Source organism: Plasmodium chabaudi (genome assembly GCF_900002335.3).
Source record: "Plasmodium chabaudi chabaudi strain AS genome assembly, chromosome: 2".
Lineage (NCBI taxonomy): Eukaryota > Apicomplexa > Aconoidasida > Haemosporida > Plasmodiidae > Plasmodium > Plasmodium chabaudi.
Genome location: NC_030102.2, coordinates 463,278 through 485,135, shown reverse-complemented (window position 1 = coordinate 485,135; position 21,858 = coordinate 463,278). Strand labels below are relative to the sequence as shown.

General features: G+C 25.6%; 6 protein-coding genes across 6 annotated transcripts; 1 reads left to right on the top strand and 5 right to left on the bottom strand.

Moving 5' to 3' along the window:
• Positions 1-813: 813 nt before the first annotated feature.
• Positions 814-3,246, bottom strand: PCHAS_0212000 (mRNA (N6-adenosine)-methyltransferase, putative; the record flags this gene model as incomplete). Its single annotated transcript, XM_016799110.1, has 1 exon — positions 814-3,246. The coding sequence occupies one exon, from the start codon at positions 3,244-3,246 to the stop codon at positions 814-816; it is 2,433 nt and encodes an 810-aa protein (XP_016653109.1).
• Positions 3,247-4,338: 1,092 nt separating this feature from the next.
• PCHAS_0211900 (ribosome biogenesis protein BRX1, putative) lies at positions 4,339-5,670 on the bottom strand (the record flags this gene model as incomplete). The annotated part of the gene is made up of 1 exon (XM_729191.2): positions 4,339-5,670. One exon carries the CDS (start codon positions 5,668-5,670, stop codon positions 4,339-4,341), a length of 1,332 nt encoding a protein of 443 aa, XP_734284.2.
• A 1,205-nt stretch (positions 5,671-6,875) lies between these two features.
• Positions 6,876-9,365, top strand: PCHAS_0211800 (60S ribosomal export protein NMD3, putative; the record flags this gene model as incomplete). The annotated part of the gene is made up of 1 exon (XM_016799094.1): positions 6,876-9,365. One exon carries the CDS (start codon positions 6,876-6,878, stop codon positions 9,363-9,365), a length of 2,490 nt encoding a protein of 829 aa, XP_016653108.1.
• A 629-nt stretch (positions 9,366-9,994) lies between these two features.
• On the bottom strand, positions 9,995-10,901 carry PCHAS_0211700 (1-cys peroxiredoxin, putative; the record flags this gene model as incomplete). Its single annotated transcript, XM_016799087.1, has 2 exons — positions 9,995-10,525; positions 10,695-10,901. The coding sequence occupies 2 exons, from the start codon at positions 10,899-10,901 to the stop codon at positions 9,995-9,997; spliced, it is 738 nt and encodes a 245-aa protein (XP_016653107.1).
• A 1,231-nt stretch (positions 10,902-12,132) lies between these two features.
• PCHAS_0211600 (conserved Plasmodium protein, unknown function) lies at positions 12,133-19,203 on the bottom strand (the record flags this gene model as incomplete). The annotated part of the gene is made up of 1 exon (XM_016799081.1): positions 12,133-19,203. One exon carries the CDS (start codon positions 19,201-19,203, stop codon positions 12,133-12,135), a length of 7,071 nt encoding a protein of 2,356 aa, XP_016653106.1.
• A 1,323-nt stretch (positions 19,204-20,526) lies between these two features.
• PCHAS_0211500 (signal recognition particle subunit SRP9, putative) lies at positions 20,527-21,644 on the bottom strand (the record flags this gene model as incomplete). Its single annotated transcript, XM_016799075.1, has 5 exons — positions 20,527-20,567; positions 20,697-20,814; positions 20,974-21,042; positions 21,137-21,207; position 21,644. Coding segments are annotated over 5 exons (300 nt in total).
• Between the last annotated feature and the right edge of the window lie 214 nt (positions 21,645-21,858).

Here is a 21,858-nt window from a genome sequence, read left to right as displayed (position 1 = left end):
TAAAAAAAATAAAAAAATAAGCTGCAAAAAATATAAACAAATATTGATAGACTATTGTGATATCAACTGTAGCAATGCATATAATAATAATTTCTTTCAATGCATAAAAATAGAAAAAAAAAACAAATTTTAACCTATATTATTTTAATGAAATTTTATAAGTGGATAATTCATTATAAATTTTAAAGCTTGAAAAGCTGTTACAATATTGTTTTTCGGAAATTATATAAAATACATACATAATCCATTGTGGTATGTACATATAACCACAGGGAACACTATAACATATTATAGGGTTTTCGAATGGCTTTGTAAAAATATACTCAAAATTTTATGTTTTTAAAAAATTAGTTAAGAAAAATTGATAAAAAAAAATTAATTATAACAAATTTAATGACAATGGCAAGATTACAATTATATATGAAAAAATTCATGTGTGTGCATATACATGCATTCCCACATGTGTCTCCTTGCTCTATCCTTATAAATAAAAGCGTTTATATGCATATATAATAACACAAAAAAAAATTGAGGCAAAAAGCGGAGAATGGCAGGTGCAATGGTATTATAAAAAATAACGACATAAACAAGTTTTACAACAATTTAAATATCTTTCAACATAACGAATTGTTGGATATACGAAAGTAGTGATAGTAATGGTGATAATAAAACAGGGATTGTTGCGCGGTTAAAATTGAATTAACCTTTTGTTTAAAAAAAAATAATGTATGAATGTGGGTAATCATACGGATTGTAGAATTGGATCACTTCATCACTATGTATGTATTGCTTTACCCACTAATTAATCATTCATTACTCACACAGAGGCATATTAAATTTTGGTGCCACCTTGTTATATCGTTCTTTTACCTGAGGATGATGCAATACAACACCGTTAAGCTGATTCCCTAGGGTTATCCAATTACGCCTAACATTATGAGGCCTTCCAAAGAGCTCTATTTTTAAGTTTTGGGGACACATTCTCTCTATTAATGTATAAATTTCATCAGGTTTTCTAGATGTTTCTCTGACTTCAGATACAATAACATTACAATCTATATTTCTATTAATCACTGGATTTCCTTTTATTCCTACTAAGCAATGTTCTTTTGAATGATTTATCCAATGTCCTGTTCTACCGGTTCTAATAATTCTTTGTAAATGATTTGTTTTAACCCATAATATTTCTTCTACTCGTTTATATCCCCATATTTGTAAACATTCTCGAGCCAATTCCATTGCTCGCCCTGTAACCCATAAAAATATCATTCCTTCATCTTGTATTAATTGTACAGGCAAATGCTTCATTTCATTATCTGTCATAGTACCATAAGGTAAGTCCATATGTATATCCCATGGCGGATCTGCCATTACTACACTAACATATTGATTAAATATACTTAAATCAAAATTTCGCAAATCACATCTTATCCATTGTGGTTCATATGTATGATTATCATCATATTTTATTGTATAAAAACTTTCTGTATTTTTATAATTACTTTTTTTTTTACTAATTTGTTCTTTATTCATTTCATTCTTTTCATTCATTATCATTTTATCTTCCTTATCAACACAATAATGAACAAACTTGCATGTTTCAATATGTCTGCAAGTATCTAAATAAGAGCAATCACCTAATGATATATCTGTGTGCTCGGATATAATTTTTTTAAAATGAATTTTATCACATTCTTTATTATGTTTTTGGCATGCTTTCTTTGTCAAATGTTGACATATTATTTTTACAGAATCATTTTTTTTTTGAAATTTCTTTATTCTCAACTCTTCAATTACTGTTGGTGCTTCTAAAATAGATAAAATGTTTGTTGTTTCTTCTTTTATCTTTTTTTCTTTTGCCGTAGGTTCGTTTAGCAAATTTTCCAGGTAATTTATTTTACTTCCTCCTTCGATATGTTCATTCCCACTGACCATATTATTATTGATATGCATCATTTCTCTTCCTGTGTTTGGATATTGCTCTGGTAAATATTGTTGTGCTCCAAAATTTTTGTTAATATCATTTTCTGCAGTTAAAGAATTATATGATGCTTCCCTTTGGCCAAACATATTGTTGTTATTATAACCATCCATATTACTATTATTAATATTATATTCATTTGAATTATTTCCTAATCTATATATTTCATCTTTTTCCATTCTGGCCATATTTTTTGAAAAATTGGGGTTCATCATAGAATTATTAGTAGTGCTAAATTTGTACAGATATCTAAGAAGCAGCTTTTTGATATTATTTATATATACAGTTTTTATAATAATATTTATTCCTACGTTTTCGATATCTATGCATGAACCTTCTAGTCTTATTTCCTTATATTTTTCGCACACCACATCTGATGCGTCCCTTTTTCCATAATCACGTTTTTCACTACCTCTATTTTTGGCCATGTGAACTAAAACATTATTTAAAATATTTATTTTTAAAAATTTTATATTTTTACGGTTTCTAGATTTTATTTCTCTCAAAATTTCCACAGATGTAATGGACATTTTCTTCACATTATTTGGCTTCCCTCCATCCATTTCGCACATTTCTAGCAAAATTTTACACGTAAATAATAACAAAATAGAACTATCGTATATTTCGATGTTTTTTAAATTTGGAATATCTTTTAATGGATCCTTATATCTTGCATCTAATTGAGCATCATTATTAGAACTGTTGCTTATATTATTAAAATTCTTGTTACTTCTGCTATGTGCTTGGTTATTTGAGGAAATTTCCCTTTTCATGTGAGCATCGGAAACATTGCTTGACGCTCTATAATTCGGAGTAGATAATTTGTTATCATTTTTATTCATATTAGACGGTGGCTTCATTCCAAGATTATCATTGCGAGAGTATTTATTTTCTCTAATATTTAATGTTGAATCATCTCGATTCGTGTTGCTATACGAACTATTTTCACTTCTATCATGGTAAGTACTGTGCTTTGTTTTATTTTTTTCTATTCGGTTCAAACTATCATAATTCTTATTACTATTCCCAGCCGATTCACTCGTTTTTAGGCTCTTATTCTGTTCATAATCTCTTTTGTTATTTTCATAATATTTTTGTCTCTCCTCATGTTTTCGTTTGTTATCTTTTTGTGAATCATTTTTGTTTTCACCAATTTTTTCCTTCGATCGACCATCTTTCTTATCTTCTAAATTGCTGTCAATAATGTTTATGCTTTCAAGCAGCTCCCTTTTTCGTTTAAGATATTTTTCTCTAGCTAAGGACATTTTTTTCCTTAGTATATAACTTGACAAATGTGGCAAAATATATCAATAAACATATATATGCTTACGAATTTATATAAATATATGTATGTATATATTTATTCATATAATTCACAATTTCGCTATACCACTAAGCAATATGCTTCAAATAATGCATTTTTATGATTTAAATTTTCATCTTTTATATTCTTATCTTTTTCCTTTTCTATCCAGTAATATTTTTATAAGCAAATTATTTCAGAAGCCCATAATTTATATAATAATATTGCTCTGTTTTGTATCACTATATTATTTCTCTTAAACATAACAAAAAAAAATAGCGTTATTTTTAATAAAAAAATATAAAACAAAAAACTGAACGAAAGGGAAAAATTGAAAAATGAAAACACGCATGTATATTATATACAATATTATTGAAATATTTGTATATTTTATCCAGTTTAGGCTTATATTTTTTTATTTGAATAATGCAGCGTACTTCACAGACGTATATATAAAAAATTATATATTTTGTAGTGAGTTTCCTATAAATATTTTTGTGAGCAAAATACGTTCCATCTTATTATCATTTTATCTATTTCACAGTTTTTTTTTAACACTATAAATATTTTTTTTATTTGTATTTTCCTATTGATAGCTATATTTCGTATAGCATAAAGTTTTTTTTCTTTTTTTAAATCGACAATTTGATTTTTATCAATTTTATGTTGCAATTGAAATTTGTATTAATAGCATGCTTATTATCTAGGCATGTTTACAAATATAAAAAATTGTATATATATAAGGATTATTTTGAATACGCAAAATGCATATATAAATACAATTATGTTTATGCGATAAAAAAAGGTATAACCAAATTATTTCATCATTTTTATTTTAAAAAAAAATAGTTAAGTTTTTTTATGGTGTCAAAAAACAAGAAAAAATAATGTACATATTATATACATAATTCAACACATATTTGCATAAATTCAAAAAAAATAAATAAAAAATGGTCTATAAAAAATAAAATGGGATAGACTGCTCTGTTTCTACAGAGTCATTAATACAAATACAAACACACATGTACATATCGCTAAGCACTGCTTTGATATGTTAAAAATCGATGTCTGTTTTTATTGGGGTGTGAATGAACTTAATTCTGTTCATATATGATTTCTTTTTTTTGATGCTAGTAAATTTTTTTTTAATATTTTGTTTAATCTTTTTCTGTTTTGGTGTTTCACAATTTTTATATTTCAAATTTTCATATATAACATTTCCTTTAAAAAATTTGTCAAAAATTTTTATAATATGTAATGTAAATTGTGGGCCTATCTCCACTAGTTTTTGTTTGTTAATATTATTTGAGTCAGCTAATGTTGTGGGTAGAATTTGATAGTGGCGAAAATATATTAAATCTTTTATATAATAAAAATTATAACAATGATCATAAAATGGTTTACTTAGTGGATGATATTTAGGTGTTCCAAATACCTGTATAAACATTTCTTTTATTAATTTTAAATGCTCTAATTCGTCAAACAGTTTGCTAAATATTAAAAGTGGACGAGAATATAATAAACAATTTCCTGGGAATGCTAAGCTATGTAATGGTATATAATCTAATATTTCAAAGTATAATGATGGGCCAGTTTTATTTCTACATATCCATAAACAATGACGATTTCTTTTTATATCAAAAAATATTAAATTACTACAATTACTACTATAACATATATTACTTAAATCTATTTTTTTCTCCTTTTTACTCCATTTACTCTCCATTTTATGATGAGGTAATAATAGTTTTAAATTGTCAATAAATGATTGACAGTTTTTCTTTTTTAATGGTGATCTTACGATTAGGACCTTTTGTCTCATTTTCCATAAATCGTTTTTTTTTATATAAGTTGCGTCTTTTAGTAGATATGGGTCTTCTGTTTCGTCTTTCTCGCCCTCTTCTTCCTCTTCATCCTCCTCTTCCTCATTTTCTTCTTCCTTTTCCTCATTTTCTTCTTCCTCTTCCTCCTCTTCCTCTTCTTCATCATCTTCTTCCTCTTCCTCCTCTTCATCATCTTCTTCCTCTTCCTCCTCTTCCTCTTCTTCATCATCGTCTTCCTCTTCCTCCTCTTCATCATCTTCTTCCTCTTCCTCCTCTTCCTCTTCTTCGTCTTCATCCTCCTCCTCTTCCTCCTCTTCATCCTCCTCCTCTTCCTCCTCTTCCTCCTCTTCATCCTCCTCCTCTTCCTCCTCTTCATCATCTTCTTCCCCCTCCTCGATTAAGGGCATTTTCTTTGGTTCTGGTAAATCATCGTTGCTTGCGTGGTCTTTTCTTTTTTTCTCTAAAACCAAATCAGTAGCATGTTCACCTTCTTTTTCCATTTCATGCTCTACTTCTACATTTGTCTCCTTTATATATTCCGTTTCATCATTTATATCATCCATTATATTTGATCTTATTTTATATAATATATAATTAGCATTACTTGACCAATTTTACCATTACATGCATATACATACGAGTTGTTTTTAAAAATATTTATGTTAAAATGTGTCAGAAAATTAATTCAGTTCTTTTTTTTATTCACATTATAAAATTATTACCATTAATACAGATTATGCTGCATGCATTCCCAAAATCTTAAAATTGATCAGTTTAAACAAAATTACGTAATTATTTAAATAGTGAAAAATATGGTAATATATCCAAAAAAATAAAAACAACAATAATATGAATTAAAATAATAACATCACAAATCTATAAGCCTGCTAAAATCCCAATAATTTTTTTTTCTGAGTAAATTGATCTACCAAATTTGGGAAATTCTCATAAAAAAAAATAAAACGGTTATGAGACTTCAAAATGTAGAAATAATTATAAAGTATAAAAAAAAATAAAATCCAAATTAATTGTTATAAAAAATGAATTTTATTTATGGAGACTTTCATATTTTTGCAGGAATTATTATGTAGGCTTCAAAAATACTCGTAATGTTCTCATTAATATTATATATATTATGGTATGCATATGTATACATATTTTATATATATAATAAGATCAAAATTACAATTGGAAAAAAACGCCAAAAATTATATATATTTTTTATGGGGAATTTTTTTAAAATTATATAAATATATACAAATGATTGTATGAATAAAAAATGGTAAAAATAACTGAATTTTAAATAAAATTTATAAATATTTTTCAACCATTTTAGCATACTAAAAATATATATTATATAACATTGAAAATATTTATACCTTAAAAAAATAAACAAATTTTTATATTTTATATATGTATTTTTTTTGATTTAAAGTTGTTAATGAAAATAGTACGAATTAAGCAAGAAATTCATCAAATTTAAAGAGCCAAACAAATTTGTTAAAAATTATAAAAACTGCCATATCAAAAAAAAAACATAAAAGGCATAAAATACATTTAAGGGAAAAAAACAACTATCAATTTTTACTTTACAAAAAAAACAACGCCTTATAAAAAAAATGTATATTTTCTCATAACTGTTGAGATAATCTGTAAAATACAAGGCATTATTTGTTGGCAGAATTGCCACTCTGTATATATATACATATGTAAGTATTCATATATATACATTTCCTATGTCCCTTTCAACACCTCTACATTTGCAAAGATGATTCAAATAAAAAAAGACGATTTGTTCAAAAATGACAATAGTGCCGAAACGAACAATACGGACAAATATGATAAGGAAGCAAAAAAAGTAGAAGACGTAGAAAAAGTAGAAGAAACGAAAGAAACATCAATAAAAAAAAAAACTGTTAAAATGGTGAGTTTTATTCTCGACGGAAATGCAAAGGAAGAGGATTCTTCCAACAATAATTCCCTATTGAAGATGCTCCAAAAAAATAATACTAATGATTTTGCAAACAGTCCTGAAAAAAAAATCGAATTCAAAGATAATACCAACTCATTTAAATATGCCTCTATATCTAATAACAGTAATGATAAAGAAAAAATTTCTTTAACATATGATAAACCAAAATCTGATATAATGCATGATTATAAAGATTGCAAAAAGGATTCTCCTTACGAAATATATGATAAAAGAGAATATGAAGAAAATGATCAAAAAATAAAAATTTCAAACGATCTTAATGTGAAGCAAATAAAAAGTATATTACGTGTCAACGGACAAATAAATAGTTTAAAAAATGGAAGTAATTATAAAGATAGCGATAGTAGTACTAATGAAGGAACTGATGCTGATGGGCAGTGGGGTGAGCAAAGTAAATCCGCAGATGAGGAACCAAACAATAATGAACGAATTAATTTTGAACAATCATATAATGAAAGTCTAAAAAACTACATGTCATCATCATTTGTAGATATGCTGAACACACTTCAGAAAAACAAACAAAATAACACAAACGATGTTGACACTTCTAACCAATTGCATCAAATCAAAAATGAAGATCAAAATATAATTAATCCATCGACGAATTATCAAGATAAAGATTTTTCAAACGAAATAGAACCAACGAGTCGTCGAATAATCCAGTGTATCCTTTGTGGAGATAATATAATATCAAATAATTCGAAAATGTGTAATAATTGCTTATTGCAAAGTATTGAAAGCAATAGTACGAACATAAACAGAGATAGTTATCTAATTTACTATTGCAGAGAATGTAAAAGGTATTTGCATAATAAATGGGTATTTTGCGAATTAGAAAGTAAAGAATTATTAGCCTTATGCTTGAAAAAAGTACCAAAATTAAAAAAATTAAAAATTTTAGATTCGAAATTTTTATATACAGAACCTCACAGTAAAAGAATTAAAATACACATAACTGTTCAGGAAGAACTAATAAATAATTTTGTTAGTGAAATGGAATTTATATTGCATTATGTTATTAAATATACACAATGCGATGATTGCAAAAAAAAATATACACCCTATACATATAATACATGCGTATCAGTCAGACAAAAAGTAGATCATAAAAAAACATTATTATTTTTAGAAAGCTTACTATTAAAATCTCAAATGAATGAAAATATAATTAATATTGTTTCGAATCCAGATGGTCTAGATTTCCATTTCTTATCAAGAACAGATGCCTTAAAATTTTGTGATTTTATTTTAAGTAAAACTATGGCAAAATGTAAAAATTCAAAACATTTAATAAATCATGATGCAAATAATAATACTTATAATTATCTATATTCGTTTTCTATTGATATATGTCCTATTTGTAAACACGATCTTATATTTTTTCCCAAAAATTTTGCTATCAAATATGGAATTAAAAGTACATTCTATCTATGTATGCATGTATCTATTTATATCATATTAGTTGATCCATTTGGCGCAGCAAATAATGTATATATATCACAAGAAAGATATAATAAATACCCATTCTTATCACTACTCAATAAGAATGATGCAAAATCCTTTTTAGTGTTAAACGTCGAACATATTAGCTCGGAAGAAAGTTCTAAAAAAACAAATACTAAAAAAGAAAACAATATCAAAAAACGCAAAAAGAAACGCCACAATCGAGACAATAGTGATATTAGCGATATGGGAGAATCTACCAATGCCAATGATGGTTTTAATGAAAAGATAAACAAAAATAAACGAAAAACAAAAAGTATTGAAGATTCGGAATCAAATTATAGCGAATTGCATAAAGTAATCGAATATGAATCTTCGGAAGATCAGTCATACAATATGAGCATTTGTCAGAGCAGTTTAGCTGGTACAAAAAGCTGTAAATCGTCTACAAGAAAAGTAAAATTAGAAAAACTTTCATATGCATATGTTGAGTTATATGACGAATCTAATGGATCTACTATATTAACAAAATCATGTAATGCAAGACATTTATTTCCAGGAGATTATGTTAATGCTTACGATTTAAGAAAACACTCGTTTGATAGTGATATAAATTTATATCTCGAAGAAAATGATAATTATAATATTATTATTATAGATAAAGTTAAATCAAAAGAAATAAAAAAAATAGAAGATGAATTACACGTCCAAAACAAGAATATTGAAACATTGAAAAATGTTAATGATGATGAGGACATATTCAATAGAATTGTTCATAACAACTGTTTGGGTTTAGAAAATTTAAAACTTACTTCATCCTGAGCATCACATGGATGCATAAATGTGTCAAACGACGCTTCGTTTGAGCAACGCGCTCAACGATTCAACACATGTTTACTTATACATTTTTTATAGTCTTATCAATTTTATTTGTTTATTTATACGTTTATTATTTTATGTTCCTACATTTGTTATATATTTTTTAATTTCCAAAAGAATTTATAAAATTCTTGAAATGTGCCATTCGCCTTGTGGCAAGCACACCACGCATTTAACTAAACTTATATTTATAACCTGCATATACCAACCTTTAAAAATATAAAGAAATTGAAATGAAATAAATAAGATCAATCCAATTAAAAAATCACTGACCGTGATTTGGGAATAAAATAAAAAATAAATACGCATTGTACATACTGTACAGAATTTAATAAGATGAACAAAATAAAGCAAAGTTTAATGAGTTTAATAAAAATATATATAACTATATAAAAATTACGTAAAAAGTATTTGTAAATATTCAAATGAAGGTAAAGACAAATGTGAGCACACCTTTTGTGCGCATTACAAGAGAAAAATATTTTCTCAAAAAAAAAAAAATTTACAAAAAAGGGATATTGAAAAATATGTTTTTTATAATATTGGTTAATTTGTTTACATATTTAATAAAATCAAATTTTATTATGCTTTAAAAATTCTTTAACATGATTAGCAGATGATATATCATATGGATCTGTTTGGATATTATGCTGCTTCTCGTTTTCTTGAAAAATTTTAATTAATATATTATTTTCAACTATGGCAACATATCTCCATGGTCTCATTCCCATAAAATAATTCGATTTGTCTACAAGCATATTCATGCTTTCAGTAAATGAGCTATTACCATCACTTATATATTTTATCTTCTTTATACCCATATCTTTAAACCAACTTTTTAATACATATATATCATTATTAGTTATACAATATATATCATCAAATTTGTTTTCTATAATAAAATTATCATATTCTTTCTCATACTCTGGAATCATTTTTGATGTGCATAGGGGCGTAAAAGCGCCTGGTAAGCTTATCAGTAAAATTCTTTTACTTTTAAACAGTTCATGGGTGTCAATCGATCTGAAGGGGGATTTATCATCAGGGCTCTTCCTTTCCTCTTCCCCATAACTATTAACATTTCCAATGTTCCCAACATCAACCTATTAAAAAAAATATTAGATGTATGTAATTTCTACAATATTATTAAAATTTTGTTGATATTTCTATACATTTTTTACAAAATGAAATTATTCAGAACAAATTCGATAATTCGATAAAATTAATGTATAAAACAAATAGGTTTAATCTCAGTTAGAGTTTTTTCTTTACCATAACTTTTACATTTGGAATTAAATCATTTTCTTTAATATCATTTGCCAAGTCTATACTTTTTGATTCCCCCAATTTGTACGAAAATCGGCTATTGAAGTTCCATCTTTTGGATACAAATTTTAATGGCTTATTATGTGCTAAATTTTTAAAACATGAATAAACATTTAATAAAATGGAGAAAATTAAAAGTATTATTTTTTTCATTTTCTTCACGATTTTATCCAAAGTAAACTCATGTAATAATACAAAACAAAATCAAATTCTTAAGGGATGATAAAGTCTGCCCGATTTTATTCCCTCTTTATATATTTTTTTTGAATCGAGCATTCATATGGATTCATTACTTATTTCATATAATAATGCGCTAAAACCAACGCATATGAATATTCAAAATAAATATGTTAAAAAATATTATATGAAATTTTTTTTTCACTTCTTTGTTAGCTATAAAGCATATCATGAATATATTAATATATGCATGTATAAGAATAAAAAAGGAACGAAACATTCTATCATTTCAGGTACTTTTTATTAATATCATTTTTTTTACTATCATCCTTTTCCATTTAAAACATAAAATTATAGAAAAAAATACAAGCAGGTGCACAGGTATTTACTGTGATTGAACTTAAGATACATAAATTTATTTTTCATAGTATTTTCCCCTTTCTTCAGCAATAATAAATTATTCTTGTTTACAAAGGATAATAATAGAATTAAACAAACAAATTTTAAGCTAAATGAACTTTAAGGGCGCCTATGTTCAAAAAGATAAACCTTTATGCTGTTTAGCTTTTTCTGTATTTTCGAAAAATGCTGCCTATTTGTTTTTATTTACCTCCACTTATTTATGGAAATACTAATGCATACTTCCAATATTGCACAACTTACTTGTTTCTATTTTAAATTAACAAATGTGTTTGCTACTAAATTTTTAAAAATATGTTTTATCACAATATGCGATAAGCACCAAGAAAATGAGAATAAAAAAAAATAAAACGAAAGAAAAAAGTATGTACAACAAAATACAACACAATTATATTGTGTAGAATGAAAAATAGAAAAAAATTGCGCATCAAAATTTAAAAAAAAAAGCCATACATATGGGGACACATATACATATGTATAGTCCATCATGGCGTAGCGCAAATTGGAAGCAAATCCATTTCTCATTCATGAAAAAAATTCAAAAAAAATGAAACGAAAACGAAAGGGGATTTGTTAGACCCGTTTATCAAATTACAAGTGTGTGCCCTCAAACAAAACGCATTATGAGCTCATTCAGTCATATTCATATATGAACATAGAAAAGAAAAATCTGGCATATTATATAAGTGCATACTTGTCCATATGAAATAAAAATGTATTACGATAAAAACCGATATACATAAATAAGTATATGCACCATTCCATTTGTTGTTCTTCTTATGCTACACTAAACTTCCATAACTGTTCCAAATACCTTAATTGTGTTTATGCCTCCATCTGGGTATATATTAAGTCGCAAATGAGAAGAAAGTAATGAATTGGAAGATTCATCATTAAAAGCTGCTGGGTTTATCGTAAAATAATTTATATGATTTCCTTTAATATATGATAAAGGTAGCAATTCTTTCCATTCAATATTGTGTATATTATCACTAAAATATTTCATCTGTTTTGATTTTTCTTCAGCATGAATATCACTAATATAACAATGATCTATAGAAACACATAAAGGAAAATTATACTCATAAAAAATTGTATTAATTTCTATATATTTAACGTTAGCAATATAACTTAATTTTATTATACAATAATTATTATTATAAAAAATTGATGATATATTATTTAGTTGTAAATTATCAACATATCTTAAAGGCCTGTTTATTAGTCTTCTTGTTTGCCATCCCATTACATATTTTGAATTTTGATCTATTAATATATTATCCGATTTTCCATAAAATTCATCAGTAGTATATACAACACTAGACCCATCAAGTATATTAGAAACATTTATTATTTTTTTATAATTTTTTTGTTTTACATTTTTACTTATTTTTATTTCTCCATATACTCTTAATTTATTTATTCCACCATCAGGTAATAGGCATACTATTAAATGTGTAAATATTTTATTGCATGTATTTATATTAAAACAATTATGATTATAATTTTTAAATCCTGGGTTCATTCTTTCATCTTCTAAAATTGATATCCATTGATATTTTTTATGTAATGTATTATATATCCTTTTTTCTACTGAATAATCATTGTCTAAATAAAGTGTATTACAGCTATATCCATCTAATATATCATTGTAAAGTTCATCATCATCACTATCTTCAAATTTTCCTTTATAAAAATCATTACTTGGCTGATCACCACATTTATGAACTGATTCACTAGAATACTCTCCATTTAATTCGTTTGTATTTTTGGCATCATTCGACACTTTTTTCATCAATGCTTTGTTATGTATATCTGGGTACTTACTAGCTATTTCCCGAGTTACATCTATTAATGTGTACAATTTATTTTCTATACATCTATACTCGTTTCCATTGGCTACAAAAGATGTAGGCTTCATATTACCATCTTTTAATTGTTTTAAACTTTCATTATATTTTATTATTTCTACATAATTTTCATATTCTTCACTTGACTTATCAGTAGGATCAATTAATATGGGTTCATAAAAATATTTATTTCTTTGAAAATATCTTTTCCCATTTATCATTATTTCTATTTCTTCTTTTGATCTATATAAATTATTCTCTGATCCTTTATCTGACCAACGGCTATCTCTTTCAGCACTTAAACTTCTTTTCTTATGCTTCACATCATGGCGACGTTCTCGTTTTCCTTCTGCATCACTGAATGGATTATTTCTATCCATTGACATATTATTTATTCCATTATTTTCTTTCTCTTTATAATATGAAAAAGTATCATCATCACAACTACCGTTTTTAGCATCGTTGGAAGTATTTCGTCGTATTCCACTAGCTCTTCTTTTATCTCTTTTTATTTTATTTTCTATTTTTACTTTTTCCACATACTTCGAAAATGCTGCAGAGCTCATCAAATCATCATCCTCAATATATGCCCCTTCTATAGAAACATATGGAGCATAATTTCCTAAGAAATTATTTGTATCAATGTCTATACCTTTAATTAAAGTAGGCTTGCACAATTTCACAATGCAAAAATCGAAATATTTCTTTATCCTTCTTTTGGTTAACCATCCTGGACATTCTCGATATTTTGGAACTTCTTCAAATTGACTAAATTCATTGCTTTCTTCATTTTTCCTAATACTAAGATCGCTTTTTTCATCAAAGCTATAATCATCACATTTTTGAGATGCATTATAATACGAATTGTTATTTTTTTTGTTTTCTCTTTTTCCAGTCTTAGGGTTCCCATTATCATTTCCTTTTCCCACGCTGCTTTTTAATTTATCATCCAAAACATTGTATAAATCATTAGAACAATATTCATAATACCCTCTTTCCACATTTGAATGAAATGGTTTATCTTTTAAAATATTTTCACATTTTCCATATGTTTCATCGGTAACATATATAATTTCAGATCCTAATATAATAGAACAACAATTAACAAAATTAAATAATGTTGGAATTTCGTCTAATATAGAAGATGCATTTGATTGCTTTAAGGCATATTTGCTCCTTTTAGAAACTATTGTTTGACTGCTGGTTCGCGTTTCGTTAATGCTTGAGTAAAGTTCCACCTTTGAGCATTCGCTACGTCGGTAGGATAAGCTGCTATTTAAATTATTCATGCTGCTTAAATTGTTCATACTGTTTAAATTGTTTGGATTACTCATATTTTCTAGACTATTTAAATTATTCGGATTACTCATATTCTCTATACTGTTTATATTGTTTGGGTTGCTCATATTTTCAAGACTGTTCAAATTTTCCATCATGTTCATACTATTATCATCATTGATATTGCTCATATTTTCTGCATTATTTGGCATTGATTTTTTTTTTTTTTTTTCACCTCTCTTCATACCATCAAAAAAATCCCTACTGTTACTATGATTATCGTATTCTATTCTATTCTTAGTATTATATGTTAAAATTCTTTCTTCATGATTACTTTTTCGCTTTTTTTTGTTCCTCATATGCATCTTATCTTTTTCATCTACACTATTATTATGCTCCATATACTTTTCATCACAGCTTCTTGCTCCACTATCATATTCGATTCGATTTTTTTCATTATATCCTTGACGTTTAATATAATCCAAATAATAATCATCGCTTATACTGCTTTTCATATCAACATTTTGCATCATCTTATTTTGTTTCTCTAGGTTATCTCTATTTAAAAGTGTTCCAGTGCTATCTGTAGAATTTTTTTTTTCCATAATATAACTAGAATTGTTACTAGTATAATCTATTAAATGCTTTTTTTCGTCATTTACATAGTCCTCATTAGTGTTGTCATTTTTATCTTCATTTCTGTGCATCATATCTCTTTCCAAATTAGATCCATTTGTGTTATTAAACAGATTGTTTTTATATATCAAAAACTTATTATCTATATATTTAGACAACTTACTTTTTCCAAGTAAATTATTCGTTTTATTGTTTTCATTTTCATTAAAATCAGTTCTGTCGTTTACTCTTTCATTTCCTGTTTTTTCTTCATAATTGTTAACTTTATTTCTCTCAAAAAGTTTATAATAATGATTCCCTCCTCTTTTTATATAGTCACTATATGTATAATTTTGTGAATTTTTTTCATCCTGTTTTAATATTTCTTCATTATGACCTTGTCCTTCGGATCTTCTAACGATTTGGTTGCTCAATATATTTCGTCGATCAATTATATTATTTTGACCCCTTTTTGAAATATTCTCTTTTTCTGTTTCTGCATGTCCATCCATACCAAAGCCATCTGTATATTCTCCATTCTCATCATTACAATTGTTTGACATATTTCTATACTTTTTCATTTCGATTGTACTTTTGTTAATATCATGAGATCCTTTGTTCGATATATATTCTTTATTCATATTATATTTATTTGAGCTGTCTTGAAAATTTTCCCTTTGCCCATTTTCACAATAGCTAATTTCATCTATCCTTTCTTTTCCCATAAAAGAAATACCACTTCTCGAATTTAAAGACATTTTTTTGCTTTGATTCATTATATCACTTTTATAATAGCTACTTTCACTAGTTCTATTATTAAAATTGGGTTTAGATAAAATACGAGGTGAAGCATTTTCTTCGTATCTTTTAAGTAATGAATCTTCATCATTTTCTAATTCCATATCAAACATATCCTTAATATTGCTTCCATTTTTTTTTAAATGAAAATTATTTTGCATTTCCTCAGATTCATTTATAATAGATTTATCACTGTTTAACGATTCCCCATATTTATTATCGTTTTCGCCATTTAATTCTTCTATATATTCATGCATTTGATGTCCTTCTTTTCTAGTCATCTTATTTTCTTCTTCCTCATTTTCATCTCTTTTATCTTCTACTCCTTCCTTTATTTCATTTTCCCCTTCCAATGCATATTTTTGTGTATCTTCGTCTTCTACACCTTTTTTTCCTGCACTATCATGATTTTCTCCTTCTAATGTTTTTCCTTCCTCACTCCATCCTGCACAACTACTTTCATTCAAAATGTTGCTAGACTCGTTAAGATTATTTTTCAAACTTGATTCATAATTAGATCCAAATAATTCCTTCATTATCAAATTTTTGTTTACAAGTTTGTTGTTTTTTTTAGTGTTTGCATCATTTGATATTCTGCTGTATATATTTGCCATATTCGAGTTATAAGAATCATTGGAACTATGCAAAAAATTACTATTACTTTCATTTTTATTGTTTAATTCATTCTCGTTAATTTCTAATTTATAATAATTATTCTTTTCTGGATTATTCGAAGCAAGATCCTTATCAAGATTTTCTCGATCATTTTCATCATTAGCTTCGTTTATTTTTTCGGTAATTTTGTTTTTCTTTCCCTTATTTTCATAATCTTTGTCCATTTTATCATTTTGAAGCTCCCCTTCAAAATTGTTCTCACATGATGGCGTGGCACAAGCATCCGAAAAACCGGGATCAGCTTTTCGTGAACTTGAAACGGCATAGTAATTAGAATTTAAATAATCATCATAATCATTATTATTATTTTCTTGGTACTCTTTTATTTCCTTCTTTATGTGTTTTGTCTTATTGTTATGGTCATTTGGTGTTCCACTATATTTTGATAGACCCTCATAAAATACTTCCCCTTTATCACTAGATAAATTACTATCATTTATTTGGGGTTTTTTATTTGATGATATATTAGAAAAAATTGATAATTTTGAAACGTTATTTATATTAATATCTTCAATATTTTTATATCTTTCTTTTGTTTGGTCTTCGCATATTTTTTCATGTTCATATGAAGCATGCTCACTACTTTTGTCTCCATATTTAGGAGCTGTAGAATTACTTTCAATATTATTATAACTTATTTTTCCATTTATATTTTCTGAATATTTTTTTCTGTCTATCTGATTACCATGTGTCCTATCACCAGCTCTTTTAAAATGCGAATTTAGTTCCATTTCATTATCTGAAGTAACTATAATATCACCATTATCACTATTTTTCACCATTCCTTGAAAATTGCCTTTTTGGTTATCTGTATTATAAAAATATGGATTTTCTTTTTTAATTTTATTCTCTCGAAAATTTTCAATATTTTTACTTTTCTCACTATAAAATTCAGACTTCATATTACTAATACTTCTAATATTTTGGGGTCCGTCTTTTTTTTTATTTCGATTTTCTAATTCATATTCTTTATTATTATTTGAGTTATAATTAGCTAGAGTATCGACAGATGAGTCATCTAAATTTATTGGATTTTCGACGCTTGATATTTTTTTTTTTCGAATTATTGTACTACTATATGTATTGCTATCATTATGAGATATTGGAATATTTAAGTTTATTTTTTCATTATCAGTGGTGTTATCTTTTTGATTGTTATGATTTCTTTGATTCATCTCATAATCATTTCTTCTTTCTTCGTCCTCATGATCATCACTTCTTTCTCTTTTTACTTTTCCTATATTGGAATAAATCGAATCAGTACGACTATCTTTTCCATATATATTATCATTTTTCGTAATATTTCTGCCTTTATTTTCATAAATAGATATATTATATGAACCATAATCGGTATTTCGATTACTACTTCTAGTGTCCATATTATATATACTATATTTTTCATTATATGTATTCCTTTCCTTTTTTGCTAATCCAGAATACATTTTCAGTTTATCTTGCTCACTTGTTGTACGTATTATATTTTTCATCTGAAATGACTCATTTGATCCAATTAATTTTGGGTTTTCTTTCACTTTAATTATTATTTCTTCTTGCTCCATATTTTGATATAGAGAACCTCCCTTACTTTTGTAATCTACGATAGCTTCTCCATTCATATCAGTATTATTACTAACACGTATACTGATATGATTACCTTTTCCTGCGCCATTATTTTCTCGAAAATCATTTTGAGAACTTGTTCGGCCACTGGTGCTGGACTTTGGTATATCATTACTCCCACTTTGTTTTAAAAGTGATAAAGTAGTTTTCCTTTGATCGCCATCACCTCCTTTTCCCATCATATTATTCATTATTTTATTTTTACAATTTGTATTTGTTGTGTCTTCATTTAAAATTACTTTTTGTTTTTTATGAAAAATATTATTATCATTATCTTCATAATTAGGGTTAAAAATTTTTCCTATATTTTTAGGTCTTTCAAAATCATAGTAAGAATATTCTTTTGAACATTTGTCACTTGTTTTCTGAGATTTTTTGGAAATTTCATAATTCTTCACTTCCATTAAATTGGTGTTATAAATTGTGTTATGGAAATTATTATTTTTTACTATGTCATTTTCTACGGTTTTATTCATATCACTTAAAATAGCATTTCGATGAGATGAATTATTTTGATTATTATTATTTCTATTATTACTAGCAGTTATACTGTCACCTATTTGTGCAGTACTAGCTTTGCTTGCTCCAGTAGAATTGCTCGCATTTCTATTCTTTAACATCCCGCTATTCAAACTATTGTTTTTTATATCTTTCATGTCTTTTTTCCCATCTTTATGAGTTTCGAAATTTGCAGTATTATTTCTGTTATTTGTTTTATTTTTTTGTGCATTCTTATCATTTTTTCTACTCAAAATAGCTATTTTTTCTATATTTCTTTCAATAAAATTTTTGGACATACTTAATTTTTTACTTAATGTACTTCCTAAGTTACGTAAACCGGATTGCCTAGAAACATTCCCATTATTATTTATATCATCATTATTTTGTTTTTTTTCACTAGAACTTTGAGTATTTAAACTTCCTGTTCTTCGAATTTTTTCGATTTTATCAATGTTCAAATTTTTATAAGGAAATTCTGGATTATTAATATACGCCCCACTTTCATTTTTGTCGTCAGACATTTTAATTCTTTATCTAACCACGAACAATTCGAATTATTCTGTATGCTTAGCACACATGTGTGAGCGCTTTTTATTTAACAGTTGTCAAACTATTTTATATTATATATTTTTTTTTATTGTCTGCTGGTATATTTCCAACACATTTAAAAGAATTTAACTTTTATTTTCTTTTAATAATATAAAACAAAATATCACATGACTAATATATATATATATATTTTAGCATGCTCTATTTATATATTTTATTATTTCTTCGTTTTTTGTGGGAAGTGTATTTTGGTCATGCTTCTGTATCACCCATTTTTTTAATAATATTATTATCCTTTTAAACTTTTCTTTTGGTTACAATTTTAAAATAGCCAAAAAAATACGTTATATTTTATAGAGGCATAATATAACCAAAAAAGTTAACGTATGCTATGAATATATATATTAACTAATGTGTGAAAAAAAAATACATATTTAACAAAAATTGACATAAAAAATCAGTATTCTTGATAAGATAGACTGTAATTATTTTAAAAATACAAATTTTCTCTATATATATTTATTATAAAAATAAATGTATTTCAAATATTTACACATGATTAACATGTGTGAAATGTAAAACGAATGAAACAATATATTGATTATTCTTTAACATATATTTAACAAAATAATATGAAACTTAATGAAAATGTGAATAAAAATAAAAAGTCAAATATTATTCCTTTTGTAAAAATATTTTAGCATTTAATTAGTTATATTATAAGCATATGTTTTTTATTTTTTCCTCATATGTATTTTAAATGCAATCAACTTGTTCACACTCTTGTTTGCCTTATTTTCAGGCTATTTATTAATAATTTCTATTTATGTTTGTATATTTCTTTTTCTTAAATTGCATTAAATTAAAGCATTTCATTTTTTTTATTTAATAATTATCCTAATTTTATTGCTCTTAATACACATATAAGGCTATTTTTCAGTATGCTAATTTTAAGTGAAAAGTGTATGATGTAAGCTTTAATTTAAAATGTAAAAAAAAATAATATATGTGGGAAATAAAAAAAAATTGTATATATAATTTTGCATTTGCAAAAAAGGATATTTTTCATTTACTTTAATAATATTCAAATTTTCCATTACACACAAAAAAAAGTATTGATAAATGAAAAAAAGGGGAGAAACAAATAAATAAAGTTATAAACTCAATTTATATAAAAAATGAAAAAAAGAAAAATATATATATTCTTAAAATAACTTTCATTTTTTTCTGACTATGCAATAAAATTTATAAATTCAGTAGTAAAGGTACGAAATACATCTTTGCTTTCTCTTTTTCTACTTAACCTTTTTCATTTTTTGTTCAGTAGCTCCCTTATCTGCATTTTCAAAAATAAATAAATAAGAAATGGAAATATTATTCTTTTTTTCACATTTTTATATGTATTTTCATATATTTATCATATAATGTGTAAACCATCGATATGTATTTTATTGTCTCATATTACTTATTTTCAAGGGGAATGGCTCGTTTGGATTTTCACTGGTTCCCCATGTTAAGAAAAGGGAATTAAATTCTTCGATTTTTTTCATGTTACCAGTTTTACTTAACCTATACATTATGCTCTATATAAATTTGGGAATACCACAAAAAAAAATATATGTATATGAGAACTTAAAAAGGAGGGAAATCAATATGCACACATAATTATACAGAATGATTATGTATAATATCTATTGATAAAATATATAATCATTTTTTTTATGGTTTGAAATTATTCTTACATTATTATTATCCGTGACCTTTAATATAATTTCGTCAGTTGGTTTATGTAATTTTATAACATATCTTGTCTAAAATTTGAAAAAAGCAAAAGTATAAATATGTGTATATTCGTAGATTTAATTTTTCATGTATATTTTTTTCACATATATATAAATATAATACTTTATCTGGAGAATCCGAAATAATTTTCCTTGTTGCTTGGATAAAATCATTCCATGTTATTGCATATACCACTGTAATAAAAAAATTATTTAAAGTTCAAAATATATTTTTAAAATACTGACTATTAATATATATGTATATAACATAATATGATAATAATATATTTAAAATTTCAATCAATAAAATAGTTTAACATGTTTTATATGTTCTTGTCTCTTTACAATGCATATGTGTGTGGTTTATTTTATTAGCGGTTAAGGTATTTCTCCCTCTACTTTTTAAATATAGAATTTTCAGCTACTTTATACTATCAATCTTTAAGCAAATATTAAACAGGGTATGGAACACACCTCGATATTCACTTATATATGTATGTATCACATATAGAATGTTTCAACAAATTTATACGACTTCAATACCAGCACACATTTACTGCTAACCCCAAACTGTTTTTGTATTCATATAAATATATATATGTATATTTTTTTTTTATTTTTTTTCTATTACTTTTTATATAATTATCTTTATTCCAGTTCTTCTATATGATGACTTGATGTTCTTCAATCTATATTCATAAAGTTATAATTAATATTACGTTTTTAAAAATTATATATTTATATATATCTTCTAAAAATCCAAAAGCGTGACTTAAAAAAACTCTCTTCTCTCTGGTTTGAGTTTTCACTTTTTTTTTATTCCAATTATTTAAAAAAAAATAATAT